The sequence below is a fragment of the Candoia aspera genome, chromosome 13, assembly GCF_035149785.1.
Source record: "Candoia aspera isolate rCanAsp1 chromosome 13, rCanAsp1.hap2, whole genome shotgun sequence".
NCBI classification, from domain to species: domain Eukaryota; kingdom Metazoa; phylum Chordata; class Lepidosauria; order Squamata; family Boidae; genus Candoia; species Candoia aspera.
In genome coordinates, this window is record NC_086165.1 from 6,387,077 (window position 1) to 6,402,876 (window position 15,800).

Genomic DNA, 15,800 nt, shown 5'->3' on the forward strand with positions numbered 1-15,800 from the left:
AAAAATAGAAGCTCAAAAGCTGGAAGTGGAACAAATAAAATCCAGAATGATTGATCCACGCAAGGGCACAGCCAGTCCAATAAGTACTGTCTCAGCGGCTTCTAGCCATGAATGAAAGAAGGTGTGGCTCTGAGGCTGTGCAGAGCTTATTCTTTTTGCATCTATGGCATTTAGATTAGAGGGCCTGAAGATGAATTTTTGGATGTGTTCAAGACATTTTAAGCTTTGGAAATCAGGGTCTGTCATGGGCTCTTCCTTAACAGTTTTATACGAAGATGTCTCCTTAGATGATAACACATATCTTGATTTTCTTGATTCAAATGGCTTAAAATGGACTTCATTTTAGATAACATGTACACCTAAACTTACTTGAAATTATCTTAATGGTGGGTGGAGGATATCTTGAGATAATGATGGGTTTTCTTCACACCTAGAGACCCTTCTGTTCATTCTTTTGAGTGGGGTTCTGGACAACTGCCTTAATGTCCCACGCTGACTTGACTTCCAGATTTATTTGGCTCTCAGTTTCTTTCTTTCTCATTCCCCTGTTGTTTTTTTAAGCTGTTTGGGTTTTTCCTTTCAGGGGGAGGATGAGAGAGAAATTTGATCATTTTATGCTAAGAAATAAACATTATCCATGTTTGACTTTCCCAAGGATTTGTGGCTTGTGGAAATGAGGCAATGTTGGGATCCTAACTGCACTTCTTTGCCAAGATGGCCCTCGCATTTTGGTAGCCCTCCCAACGCCAGCCTCCTTTGTTTGCAGAGTTAACCTACACAGGATGATGCTTAGGAAGGCCTCATGCTTTATGGTGTTCTGAAGTTTATTTATTTATTTATTTTTCAAATTTCTATCACTGCCCATCTCTCCCGAGAAGGGGACTCTGGAATGTATACACAAAGAAGTTGCACTTCTTTGTGTATACATTCCCTTTCATTGGGTTATCTGGTCAAAGATTTGGAACATTGTCCATGTCCATATTTTATTGTAAACTGCCCAGAGTCCCCCATTGGGGGAGATGGGCAGTGACATAAATTTAATAAATAATAAATAAATAAATGCTGGACCACACTGTTCCCAGGGCAACTCAATCCCAAGGCTTTGCCTGTTTCCTGTCCTGCCCAAATGACACACGCATTGTTTCCCAGGAACAAAACCTGGCTAGACTTACCTGATGTTGAGAATTGATTGCAAGAAATTGATACCAAAGGTTTTTCTTTTGGGATTGATGGACAAACTGTTGGACAAAAGTTATGGAACTTTGTTTTTGTACATGGTAACTGCAGTGAGATTATTGCATGCACAAAGATGGAAAGATTTGGCAGTACACACCATGGAGGAATGGTTGGTGAAGATGATGGAACTTATTGAGATGTCTAAATTGACTTCTTTGATCAGAGAAAAGACAATGCCTATGTTTATTGCTGACTGGAAACCTCTTGTGGATGTTTTGCATGAAAGAAAAAAATAAACTTATGATTTATGGTTTTGATGATTGGACAAGGTAGATTACAGCAAGAAGAGAGTTATGCTGTAACCATAGAGAAAGAGGTAAATTTATAATTGTAGTTATAACTGCTGTAAAGAAGATTGGAAGGCACTTCTTCGTATCTTTTTTCTTTCTTTTCCATTTTTTTTTTATTTTTTCCCCTTTCTTGCACTTTTAGCTTCCTCTTTGATTTCCTTCTTTTTCTTACTTTATATTAGTTTGTATTCGTTTTTATCTTCCTTTTTAAAAAAATCTTTAATAAAATTATATTTTATTAAAGATAGATTATAGATAGATATAAAAATAATGGCAAGACAGTGGCTAGGAAATGAGGAGAAGCAGTAACTTTCCATTGATGCCCTTGAGAGAAGTGACATCATAAAGGAACAGCAGCAGCTTTTGCTGCTTGTATCAAACATGACAGTAACGCAAAAGGTTCCCCAGCCTTGAGCCAAGCTCAGTAGGACCTATTTTATTCTTCCTAGACCCACTGACCTGAGGGCCAGCTCCCACAACATGCTCACTGGATCAGTGGATGGAGTGAGTATGTTGCGGAAGCCTCAAAAAGGGATCAAGTGAACAGTTGAAGTAAATTTAAATTTAGTTAAATTTAGAACCAAAGAGAACCAGCCTTGCATAGGGTCAAATTAATTCCATATTATCCACATGCAACACCCAAACCTAGTTAATCCCTCAATTTTGCCCATTGAGTCCTTCAAGAAAAAGAACAGCTGGGAAATCACTACTGTTTAGGGATTTTTGTACACTGCCCAGAGTCCCATTGTTTGAGCTGGGTGGCCATGTACGTACATGTTCTAAACAAACAAACAAACAAACAAGAACTTAACTGCAAAGGCCTGGCATCACAGGATGCATTTGATGAATGATGGAGGTCACCCTGTTCCTACTGTTGCTGCCTACCAATGAGGGACATATCAGTGCTTTTTTAGTGCCAAGAGTCCATGAGATACCAGGGACATCCTGGGAAATTTGAAAGCAGGGGAGAAACCGGCATTATGCTAACCTGTTTACTATGAACCCTGATTGCTGGGATCATCGATAGACTCATCTGAGGAGAAGGAAGACCAGAGGGAAGGAGACAAGAAGTCCTAAGCCATGAAACTCAAAGAATTTTTGTTGCAAGGTGGAGCTATCTCTATCCTAACCCATAAGTGAAGTGTTGTTTGGACTCCAGATATTAAAAATGGGGAATATGAGCACACTCCTAAATCCTGGCAATTTTTCCTGCTTGTTCAAATAGCATTTTAAAAGGAGGCTGGTGATTGTACTGGGCTGCTAAAATACAAAATGTTTCTTGTAAAAGCTGGTAACTTGATTCCTCTGTATTCTTGTGTGTGTATGGGCCTTCAAGAAATACCTGATATTATTGTAGCAGTCTAAACCAGCTGGATACTTATCTCAGCTCTGGGGTGCCATCTGGGGTTTTGGGCGAAACAATGCATTTATCATTATTTAATTGGGTGGATTAATCCTGAGTACAAAATGATCAATATTCCTCACCCGCCTTGGTGTGGGTCATGCTTGTCAGATGAACGAAAGGATGCTTAAAGCATGAAAAGAAGATACAATCCAGGATAGAAGCCAAGAAGATGCCCCAGCAGATGGGCACCCGTAGCAGAACGGGATAATAATGTTGCCGATGCTGATGAGAAAATGCAGAATGTTTAGAAAATGCCCTATATTGAGTGAAAAAAGTGCTGGTCTTCCACGGAGTTCTTTGAAGGGAAATAATTTCAGTTAACAGAAGAAACTGTCAGACCCACTTTTTTTAAGGAAATAATGGTCTTATGAGGTATAGAGAAGGTTTTCTGGATCATGTTGAGATTACATGTTGTTTCGTGTCTGTCTATGAGGACATCTTTGTGTTTGCTAGGACTGCATTCAAAAGCCTCCCCTATTTGTCCATCTAGAGCAGTGTTTCTCAACTTTGGCAACTTTAAGAGGGAGAGGGCCTGTTCTCAGGCAATCAACCAAGCAGCAAACAACAGCCCAATCAAAGAACTCCCAAGGAGAGAACAACACCCCCAGCAACACAAGCAGGGCAAGCCACGGTGTATAAACTGAGAGCAAGGCCCTCTCCCTGTTAGCACTGAAGATGTTGCCTAGTCTGGCAATGAAACATCTGCAAGAAAACAACAAGGCTCAGAGAGCACCCAGGACTCCACAGATCAGACCAGGTTTCAAAAGAAACTTCTGTCTAGGACAATATTCCAAGCAACACAATAGCTCCCATCTCACACTTCAGACCAGCAGCACCTATGGGGGCAGAAGTGTCAATTTTTTTTTTAAAGGCTAGGGTAAGGCTTTGGTTGCGTTGCTGTGAGCACCATCTTGCCTTTTTGGACACCCCTGCCCCCCCATGGGCACCACTGCTCCAGACAGATGCTAGCAAGGTGCATTCTGAGCAACTAGAAAGGTTGCCTGTTCTGACTTGAGGTCCCTTGAGAACCCTCAGAGGTTCTCACCAATATTGGACCCTGGTGCTTTCCAGCTTAGAACTGACAAGGTGTGGCAGGCTTGGTGCACATTTTGCTATCACTGACCTTTCAGACACGAGCTGATGGTGGTGGTGGTGCAGCACCGAGCGTGCCCCTGTTGGCAGAGCTGTGTGGGGAAGGTAGTCCTATATCACCAGACTGTGTCCATCTTGTTTCCTGTAACTCTCGTCTGTCTGTCTCTTTAGAATGACTCCTGGGGGAAGCAGTACTCCTATGCGCTGTTCAAGGCTATGAGTCACATGCTATGTATCGGCTACGGACAGCAAGCCCCAGTGGGCATGTCTGATGTGTGGCTCACAATGTTAAGCATGATCGTTGGTGCCACGTGCTATGCCATGTTCATCGGCCACGCCACTGCCCTTATCCAGTCTTTGGATTCCTCACGGCGACAGTATCAGGAAAAGGTAAGTCGTTGGCTTTGGTGACAAGGTTCAGCAGCTGGATTACTCTACGACGGAGGTGCTTATGAGAAACATGCATTCCAGTGAGCGGATCCTTCTCATCGGCTCGCCCTTCCTTTCTCCATTCCAAGATGATGGAGGCAGAGGAGCAGGAAGGGAGCCTTCCAAACCCTTTCAGAGATAGCATGGGGCTTTTGCCAGACAGTTGCAGTAACCCTGGTTAAAAACAGCATAGAAGTATGGCAGTAATCCAATCCCACTAATAAAGGCTATAATCTGTTTTTTTTTTTTTCAGTGTCTAGGCTGCCCTCTTGTCAAACTTGACTCTGGCCTACTTGCAAAGATTTGAATCAGATTTTTCTTTTTTTTTTTTTTTTGCAAAAACTATCCACGGTGAAAATTTTTCCAGAAAATTGTCCATTGCTGTGTATGTGTTTGTGTGATAGATAGAAGAGATACGTGTTAGATGATGGATATAGATGAGATAGATAGATAGATGATAGAGATGATAGATTGATTATATATATATATATATATATATATATATATATATATATATATATATAAATAGAGAGAGAGAGAGAGGGATGGATGGATGATATAGATAGATAGATGATATATATAGATATGGATACAGATACAGATTTATCTCATAGGAAATACTTCTGTTTCTTTAAAATGCATTAAGTTGTAAAATCAGGACCGTGGACACTGCTGAATATATTAGATTTAAAAAGAATTAACTCTATTCCCAATTAAACAGAACAATCCGAGGATACGCAAAGCACCCAATATGCTATCAAATGCAAATAAGCAGGAAAATGCTTCTTTGTTCCAAAATACATTTGTAGCAAAATGTGTCTGCAAACAACCTCAGACACATGGCAAGGAAAGAAGGACTGGGGGCGGGGCGGGGCGCCAAACTGCTTCTCTAATGACTCAAAACTTGACGGTGCTTGGCTCAAATCAACCAACCAATCAATTGACTGAGCAATGCATAAATAGGGGAACTTGAACTCCAAACCCAACTTAGATATGTAAAAAAAAACATATTGCATTCCATTGACCATAGAGTTGATAGATCTTCTGCTGTAGAAGCTAAAAATATTTGGAAAACCTTGTGTGAACCACTGAGTATTAGAAATTCCTTGGGGGATGATCAGATCTAGGTATGCACAGTCAGATTGTGTTCTTCTGCTTTTTAATGATGTATGCCTTGTCCTGAGGTCTGCCCTGTAGATACATTTAGTTCCATCTGTTGGTTCCATCTAGTTCAATGTGCTAGATTTCTGTGGTTGAAGTCAACCCAGTGTGTGTTCTTTCTGCACTCGGCCTTCAGTGATTTTTTTTTCCTTTCTAATTTCTCTTTCCCTGTCAGTTCTGGACTGCTTGTTGGAAGATGATAAGTGGGTAGGCTTAATTATGATAATGTGTGGGAGACAGAAGCTGAAAAAGATATACTGGTACTTTTCAGTGCAGAGTGATCAAATCTGAACAGCCAGCAGCAGAAAGAAACGTTAAGAAATGCTGTTCTAAAAATATTGGCTGTAAATATTTGAATTGCAAAGTAATCTTTTGAATGGAAGACACCTACCACAAGCAAATGGACACTTTTGGATTCTTTCCACTGTTATGTCTTGTTTTATTTTGAAACCCCAACGTAGTTTTTGTCACAGCCTTCAAATTAAGAGAATAGCTAAATGCGGTTGTGAACTTCTGGACAGTCTTGAGGAGATGAAAGTGGACAACACTATTAGTTCAGCACTGATGACCCTCATTGGTGGGTGAGCCACAAATTACCAAACCCTGGTTTAGCTCATCTCTACACCTCACCCTGATGGTAATAGTTAATAAATAATTGAAAGAAGCCAATCAATCAAACTCCCCATCCAAAGTCATAAAGTCGAACTGGACAGACTTTGGCCTGGCACCAGGCAGCTATGCTGGGGAAGGAGTTCCAGAAGATATGCCGAGGAAGTCTCCAGTGATGATCCAAGCAGCCAGTGCAGGTCTCACTGGAACAGGTAGGTCTATTAGTTATTCTGATGCCAGCCTCTAGTAAAACTTCAGGATTAAACAAACTGTCTCATTGTGTATATGCATGAGAACAGCATAAAACTTATGTGATAGAGATGGAAAATCTTGATAGTCAGGAACTGTAATTAGGGAAGACGCAGGGGTCTCTGCAGACAAATTGTGACAAGCCCTGCCCTGCAGTGACATCACTGCTCAAGCTTTTCCTTAATGTGCCTGTGGCATGCTATTGGAGGGTAGTAGTTGCGTAATGATGTCCTTGCACATGCTCAGATGTTACAAAAGCACATCTTGTTCCCTGCTTGCTGGCAAAAAATAGGCCACCCAGGTGTGTTTTCTGCTGGTAATTGCCAATTACCCATTGAGAGCAGACTGGCTTCAGTCTGTGACTGCTGGTGTGTTTTTTGCTGGCAAGGAATAATTAAAGGTGGTTTTTTTTTCCTGCCCTACGTTTAGATTTCTTTTTTATCTTCTGGGAATCATGTAAAATGCCTTCACTGGCAGTAGTACAGACACCTCTAGGTGGGTAACAATATAGAGATGATGGGGCTATGTCGTGTACGGTTTAGGATATTCTCTCTGTTATTTATTTCTTTTGCTAATTTGGGGGAAATGATTTTTCCCTCTATTTTTTAAATGTATGATCAGTTTTTGTGCTTGCACTACAACTTTCCTGCACTTTCTAACTCCAAACAGCTTATTTGGGGCAATTTATTATCAAGGAGGGGTCCAAAGAGCTGAAAGTAAGTAGTTCATGGGCTGCATTTGTGGCTGGGGTTTCATGTTGCTCATCCATGCGAATGTGAAAGGCAGTAAATTGTGGGGTTTTAGTGTGGATCTCATTTCAAAGTCACTGCTAGAACATGCTTCCTTTGTGCTTGACTCTGTCCATAAAAGTGATGGATGGATGTCCTGTGGGACAGATGAGGGAGAAGATGGAAGAGAAGGAAGCACATGAGCAGAATATCATAAAAGGCTACCACCCTAACCCAGGGATATGTTGCTAACACGGCTCCTGTGTGGATCCAGTCTTTCTGTGTGAATGGAGATAGGCCAGGCATAAATGTATCCTTCGAACACATCCTCCCAGGATATATCCACCAAAGCATTTCTGAGAAATATGTTTCTCAAAGGAGTCTACCGGGAGCTAAAGTGATGATGGGAAGGGAGAGTGTTCAGTTCCCGTTGCAGACATTGAGGCCATCAGTGGCTTTAAAGGGGAAAAAAAAAGATACGTCTATTTCCAGCTTACCCTGGGTTGGAGTAATAGTTAGTTGGAAAACAAGGATACTTGGAGAATTATAGTACAGTACCACTATTGCACGCAGTCTGCTGTGGTTACCTGTCCATGGATATTTTAAGCAAAGCCTTTCATTTACTGCAGAGTGGGCCAACCAGAAAATAGTGATCTTTTGCTGGACAGGAGCATCCTGGCTGGGGATTATGGGAGTTGCAATTTGGAAGTCATTACACTTTGGAAGGTTGACCTAAAGCAGAAAAGTGATGTTGTATGTGTGTAAAATCAGAGTTCATTTATCTATTTACTATATTTTTATACTGCCATACTCTGGAAGGATTCCTGGGAGTATACAGTTGAAGCCAAAGAGTCAACAAGACAACACATGATCGATAGGAAACTTAATATATTCCTTAAAAGCAGCTGTTCAGATTAATGCCAATCAAATTTTGACATTGGGTTTTTTTTTATATCTGCTGACCAGACCTTAACCCCATAATGGCCTTCTGGGCCACCTTGTTTTAACAGCCTTTCTAAAACTCATGAGCGAAGTTGCCATCTCTCTTCCTTTTAGGCTGTTCCAAAAGGTGGCTGTTACTAGTGAAAGAACAGATTTCTCATTCTGTCCCTAATCTCCCATTAGGGAAGAACCTCGACATACCTACTCTGGATGGGCAGGATCCATTTAAAGCAGGAGAATGATGTGGCATCTATTTCTAGGTCCTGATAGGTCCTTTGTTGTTACCATGGAAAGGTTCTCTTTGGAAGACAGGCTGGTCTTTAAAATGCTTGGAATGGATAACACTGAAGAAGTGAAACAATTTACACTGGATTTATCACACTCAGAACTTCTTTTCTAAGCCAGGATTCAACCATAGTTGTGAGAACTTAGTAATAAGCTACATCTTAAGAGTCTTTGGGGTGGGGGGAACTTCCTTCTAAGGATTATGAGAATGAAAGGGGGAAGGCATGATCTAGAATGCCAATTTTTGCTCCTGGAAGGCAGATATAAATAGTATGCGCCAAAGTTATGTCAGGAACCCATATTGACAGATCTTGTTTTCTCCCCACACAGTACAAGCAAGTTGAACAGTACATGTCTTTCCACAAGCTTCCAGCTGAGATGCGCCAGAGAATCCATGACTACTATGAACACCGGTACCAGGGCAAAATGTTTGATGAGGAGAGCATCCTGGGAGAACTGAGCGAGCCCCTAAAAGAAGTGAGTAGCATAAGGATGAAGCAAACACAAGCCTAGCAAGGGCAAAGCAAGGGCAAAGAGACTGAGACAGTCTAGGACACTAAACAATAGGGCTGCTTCACATGTCAGAATAATCAACTTATACATAATGTGTATGTTGATTAATCTACTGAATAATGAAATATGCATCTATATGAGAAAGAAACTTCAGAAATTGAAAAGAATAGATGAGTATCTAATTGTTTTTCATGCCCTTTATTACACTGCTGATTTTGGGTGACTCAAGAAGCCTTATGTAAGTATTCAGCTAAAATCCCTCATATCTCACAGGATTTTTCTGCTTTTGTTCGGACTAGGAGATCATCAATTTTAACTGCAGGAAACTTGTGGCTTCCATGCCTCTGTTCGCAAACGCTGACCCCAATTTCGTAACATCCATGCTGACCAAGCTGCGTTTTGAGGTCTTCCAGCCAGGGGACTACATCATCCGAGAGGGCACCATCGGGAAGAAGATGTACTTCATCCAGCATGGGGTGGTTAGTGTGCTTACCAAAGGGAATAAGGAGACCAAGCTGGCAGATGGTTCCTACTTTGGAGGTAAAGAGACACAGCATTTCCCTCTCTTGAATATATGGTAGCCTGGAAAAACAAAGATCAATTCATTCCATAGTAAGAAGTGAAGGCAGGTTGGGCTTTAAGGGTAAAATGGATTGTGATTCTTGGGTGGGTCAACATAGTTTACTTGGATTGGGTCATTCAACATACTAGACCTTAATGGTATCTGCTTGATTTCAAGCTTAGCATGCTGGGTGAAGCTGGCCAGTTGTAGGCAGCATAATTCCAATCCTTCAAATTGATCAGGGGGATATTTTGATTTCCAGAGGTGTTTATCCACGAATATTGCTTACCTGACCTAGTGCCCTATCCCAGTGAAGGAAAATTGAATTTGCAAGAAACAGAGCATGGTATTTTATGCGTAAATTATAATTGACAGCCATTATGGTGTCACGTTGGGCTATGACTTGGGGACTCAGATTTGTCCACTTTCAATCATGAAAGCTCACTGGATGACTTTCGCCCAATCACTCTTTCTCAGCCTGAGCTAGATCATGAAGTTGCTGCTGCAGAAATAATAACTGAAGGGGATAATACAAGTTAGGACCCCTTGAGGTCCCAGAGGACAAATGGGATGTAAAATCAATGATGATGATGATGACTACATATTCAAAGAAAGCATAAAGTCAACAGGCCTACCAGCTCCTTCCTGAAAAATTAAACCAAAAAACATGTCTTGTCCACAGCCTGCTAACTTAGGGCTCCTAATCAGATCTGGTGATGTGATCATGTCAGGCTGAATGCTGGCAGCTGCTCCTGGAGGGATCTGGCTTCCAGGCCATGTGGTATGACATTCAGTGTTCACAACAGAGCTGATCAGCGGCCACTGAGTGAACAAGCTGGACCTTGGATGGTTCTTGAAAGGGGTTCCCACCTGCCTAATTAGATAACGAATTACCATATGTGGGAGAAAGGGGAAAATTCTATTGATGTTGTCAGATAAAAGTTCACATGGTATGCAAAATAATGGGGGGGAAAAGAGTGTGATTAGCTAATTAATTGAACTGAAATCAGGGAGCGAGGGTAGTCAGAGTTGGCATACAAAATTACAGTGCTAAACACACTGATTAGACATCAACGCAATGATTCCCATTAAACACTTTTAATAATCCCGTGTCTGTCTTCACTGTCTCTGGGAGTACCCTGCTCAAAATAAGGCAGGTAGCTTCAGTCCTGCCCCGCTGTGGTGAGCGCTGGACATTTGCTTGCTAAGGAATGAAAGGTATTGAAGACCTTTGGATGGCTTTTCCCATCCTGATGCTCTCCACATGGAATGGGACTGCAACACACCAGAAGAGGGCCTAATGTAAGGGAAGCTTGGGGATTAAGCTGGACTAGGACTCAGGAGTGAGTAAGGGGGCAGCAGATCATAGCACAAACTTAAATCTGTTTGGTTCCTTCTGTGTGATGGAAAAATGGCCTCTGATGATCATCGCTGCTGCAGTCTTACTAAATGGTCATCCACAATTGAGACAATACTTTTGGAAACCTTCTGAATGTGGACTTACTGTAGTGAATCATATAGTAAATTGCTCCCACTAGACCCCATGGCTCTTAGTTTAATACTGGGGTTTGTTTTGGATCCCAGGTTGGATGTAAAGCAAGTCAAATCACTGCAAGCCAAGTGAGGGCAACTGGCATGGTTACAAATGTTCTTGTGGACATGGCATTTGGTGGCCAAGGGCCATATTTAAAATCTCCGAAGTGAGCCTTCCATTTTCAACAGTGATGGTCAGAATGGCCCTGAGGGTTTATTTATTTCATATTGCATAGCAGAATGCAGCATTAGTTAATGTAATTAATGATGCTGTACTTCATAATCTGACTCCTAGTGAGCAAACAATCCTTACATGCAAGCAATAAAAAGGGGGATGTATAAAACACATGGGAAGCAGTAATACTAACTGTATTTAATTTAATTTTAAGTTGATGGAATTTATTGTCCAGAGTCTGACCCTGTTTTTCTCTGACTTTTTGGACTGTGGCCCCCAACTGATCAGACCCAAAACTGCAGTGCAGCACTGAGTTGAGAAAGAGCTGGACCTGTTTGCTTGCGGGCTAGACTCTCTGCTTAAGTTAGTTGGGTTGGATACGATGGCCTCCAAGCTCCACTCAGACATTAGGGTGCAGAAATTTTCAGAGCAAGAGGCAGAAACAGACTAGGGTTGCCTGAATAGACAAAGATTTAACGTATTTTATTTATGAAATGATGCACCATTTTTCTTTTTCACTAATCTAACTTTTTAAATTCAGTGATTGGATGGATGGATGGATGGATGGATGGATGATGGATGGATGGATGATGGTTGGATAGATGGTGGATAGACAGATGGTGGATGGATGGATGTAGATAGGAGATGGAGATAGATGACAGACAGCTTTATTTATTTATTTATTTCGTATGGCATAGCAGAATGCACCATTGTTGCATAAAAATCACAGAAACAATATATAAAAGTGTATAAAATATAGGGCATTGGGACAATAGATTGTTGTTAAAACACACAATACAAATGATGAATAAAATGATGAATAAATTATGTATGAACAGTTACTAAAGTAACTGAGCCTATGGCCGGAGATCTAGATCGTTTAGCTGTTGGACAACAGCACCCTCGAGATGATGGAGTTCTTGCAGGGAGCCAGGCAACCTTCTGAAGGGACCTTCCATCACGAAGTGCTGTAAAGTTTGCGGGACGTTCCCACGGGAACTAGCTCTGAGGGTGCTAAGTTACTTTAAAGACTAGAGCTGATGATCTCATCTTAATGTTTTATTGGTATTATCAATGTTTAGTAATTTGATTGAATCTCCGATTTGTATACTCATAGCTGTAATAAGGAACTCCTTACTACCGCTGCTACTAGATGACCTGCCCTTGTGGTAGGCACTGAAAAGCCAGTTGTCCATAGCACAAAAAAAGCTTTCAAAGTATTCTTTTCTTCTAGAAATTTGCCTGCTAACTCGTGGCCGGCGCACAGCAAGTGTGAGAGCCGACACGTACTGCCGTCTCTACTCCCTTTCAGTGGACAACTTCAATGAAGTGTTAGAGGAATATCCCATGATGAGGAGGGCGTTTGAAACCGTGGCACTGGATAGGTTGGACCGCATTGGTAAGTACACACACACAGAGATCTGGTATTCAGGAGATAGACTGAATACTGGGGTTCACTTCTGTTACTGCTGGTGTGTGTGTGTGTGTGTAAAGCCATCTAAGGCTGAGGACCTCATCTCCACAGCTTCCCTCTGCCTCTATCTTTTCCTGTTAAGCACAGATAAGTGTGCTTAAGTTGGGTTAAAAAAGCATTAATGTGCCATCTTAGAGCATGTGAGATGTAGAGATGGATGTGGGCATTGGAAAGAGTCAGAAGAAAAGTGACGCTGAAGGTCCACTTGGCCTTGCATCTTATTTCCACCCAAGTGTTCTCAGGAAGCTCATCAGCAGGGCTCAGAGGCTCTAGTCTTCTTCTGAGGATCCCCGACAGATGGTAATCAATGGTGTATTGTAACTTTTCCAAACTTGGACCATGATGTTTGTGAGTAGGTGTTCCACGGCACTAGCTGTGATGGCTGGGAACGATGGAAATTGTGTTCAGACACCTTCCGTAGCACCCACTTGTGTATAGCTGATAGGCGAACTCTGAACATGGAAGTCCCATTTAGGACAGCAATGAACAGCCATTTGGAGGCAAGGAACCACGCTTGACACTGAGACAGGCAGTCAAGAAAGCAGAAAGTTGGGCTGTGTGATGTGTACAGACCAGTGTTTTTCTATCTTTTTTGGGAGGTTGAGGAAATGGCCTTGTTCCCATAACACATTTAACCCTGTATGCCATTCACCCAGTCAGTCATTTAAACTCCTGGGAAAATTTAGTAGTCCCACAACACACACTAACTCTCCTCTTGCGTGCTGCGCATTCCTAAAGGCTCTGAGTGGCTAACCATCATGTTGTGGGAAGAGGGCCACCACGTTAAAGTCTATTTTAGGGTGTTCCGCTTCCATTTCTGCTTCAAACTGTTGGGAGCCCGTGCCACCAATTCAGGGTGCTGCAATTTGGCGCTCAAAGGGAGCTCTGGGGGAAGTGGTTTGGCCCAGATCTGGACAAGGACTGGCCTTTGAGCTTCTTGCCCTTCAGCGCAGAGTAACGAGAGATCTCCGCAAATCTCTTTGGCTGTGGCTTTTATGGCAAGAATGGAACAGACTGCAGGGCAGAAGAGGAAGTCGATGGGCAGAGATGGGCGAGGAGAGCTGCTCTTTTTAAGAAAGATACTTTCGAATTTTGTATTGGGTTGCTTAGCCCCCGAGGGGTTTCTTGAGGCAGCTCTTACCTGTCCTTGCCTCTTCCTTTCAGGCAAGAAGAACTCCATCCTGCTCCACAAAGTCCAGCACGACCTCAACTCGGGCGTCTTCAACTACCAGGAGAATGAGATCGTCCAACAAATTGTGCAGCATGACCGGGAAATGGCCCACTGCGCCCACAACATCCAAGCGGCCACGGCGGCAGCGTCGACTCCCACGCCCGTTATTTGGACGCCACTGATTCAGGCACCTCTGCAAGCCGCCGCGGCCACCACCTCGGTAGCAATAGCGCTCACTCACCACCCGCGCCTTCCGGCAGCCATCTTCCGCCCTCCGGTCTCCGTTCTGGGCTCTCTGGGGCAGACGCAAAGCCAGACTCCGAGGCGCTTGAGGCGGCTCCATTCCTTGGTGTCTTCGGCCGGCCCCTCCATGGTGGGGTCCCCTTCAAGCACCCCATCCCAGCAGCACACGCCAGGGCTGGAGACCCTCTCCTCCTCCTCCTTCCAGATCCAGCAGCTGGCGGGGTTTACCGCTTCGACCGGTTTGGGTCCGCTGCACCGGTCCTTGGCCAGCTCTCCTTCGGCTGGCTCGATGCAGCAGAACTTGGGCAGCCCGACGTCGACCGGACTGGAGAAGCTGGGCCTGGGGCCTTCGGATTTGCCAGAAGGGGCCCAACAGCAGGCCTCAGACACCAGCTTTGGCCCGTTCCAGAAGGCTCCGCCTAGTTCGCCACCAGCCACTGCCCCTTCCTCGTTCCCTCAACTGTCTTCAGATTCGCCCGTCAGTCCTTGCAGCCGCTTGCAACCCACGGGCAGGCCCCGCTCCATGGGGCAGCTGCTGCAGCTCTCAGGAACTGGAGGGGCAAACCACTTTCAGCTGCCCCCTTCTTCCAGTTCTCCCTCCTCTGGCTTACGCCGGCTGGCCCAGGCCTCGGGAGGCCCCCCTTCAGCCTCCTGCCCCGCCCAGCCAAGTGCATTAAGCCCTTCCACTGAGCCTGCCACCATTGCTCAGTTGCACCAGGAACGGTCACCCTTAGCCTCCGGATTGCCCTCAAAGCCCCGTGCTGTTGCCCCCCCACCGTACCCCCTACCATCAGGCCTTAGCCCTCCTAGTCAAAGCCTGGCCCCCAGGACTTTCCAGTGCAGCCCATCAGGGGTACTGGGTTCTCAAGGGTCTCTGCTCCTGCCTCAGACCTCCAGCCCACCTTCCCAGGTTCTCCAGCCTAGGAGTCGACCGTTGCTTTTGCCCGGACGATTAACCCAGGACCTCAAGTTGATTTCGGCTTCCCAACCGTCTCTGCCCCACGAAGCAGCTCAGACGTCAAGCCCACACTCCTCCCAAGAGTCTGTTTCTAGCTTTTCGTCTTTCTCTGGAGGAGGCAACGGCAGCAGGGCAGGCACAAGACCTCTAGGGAAGCCATATGGCTCGGGGCCAGGACGGGTCACTCTACCACGCCAGACATCCTCAGGTTCGCTGCCCCAGCCCCCAGCCTTTGCCATCTCCCCATCTCTGCCTACTGCCGAAGGAAGGAAAGGATCTTTGCAGCTGACTGGGGAACGAGAGCCAATCTGCTCAAAACTGCCTTCCAACTTGTGAGACGCTCTCCGCCTCTGGCCTGGCCCTCTTTCCTCCTGTTTCCCAGACCTCCCTTTCTTTCAGTTTGTGCTCTTCAGACCCCAGCAGACGTTTATGTGACTCTGTTTCCCTCCTTTCATTTCTCTGAGTTTAATAACGAGACAGAAATAAGAACAAGGGCGATGACACAAAGAAAAAAAAAAGATAACCAGGTATTCTTAGAGCTATAGATTTTCAGTCACTTTCTTTTCTAGAATATTTTACTACATGGAGCAAGAGATTGGAAAAGAGGCACGGAATCAATGTGGAGTAATAACACGGCACTAATGATGCATAGCTCTTTAGCTTGTTGTTTCTTCCAGCTAGCAAAATTGCTTTCCTATGGAGAGATTCCATACGGATACTGGTGTTCAAAGGTCTTTTCTCGGTA

At 44.0% G+C, this 15,800-nt stretch overlaps 1 protein-coding gene across 1 annotated transcript in view; it reads left to right on the top strand.

Moving 5' to 3' along the window:
• Positions 1-15,391, top strand: part of HCN4 (hyperpolarization activated cyclic nucleotide gated potassium channel 4) — a 49,676-nt gene extending 34,285 nt beyond the window's left edge. The window contains exons 5-9 of the mRNA XM_063314069.1: positions 4,195-4,413; positions 8,757-8,903; positions 9,239-9,479; positions 12,444-12,608; positions 13,848-15,391. Of these exons, the coding sequence (XP_063170139.1) occupies positions 4,195-4,413; positions 8,757-8,903; positions 9,239-9,479; positions 12,444-12,608; positions 13,848-15,391 (2,316 nt within the window). The remainder of the gene's footprint in view (positions 1-4,194; positions 4,414-8,756; positions 8,904-9,238; positions 9,480-12,443; positions 12,609-13,847) is intronic.
• Positions 15,392-15,800: the final 409 nt, after the last annotated feature.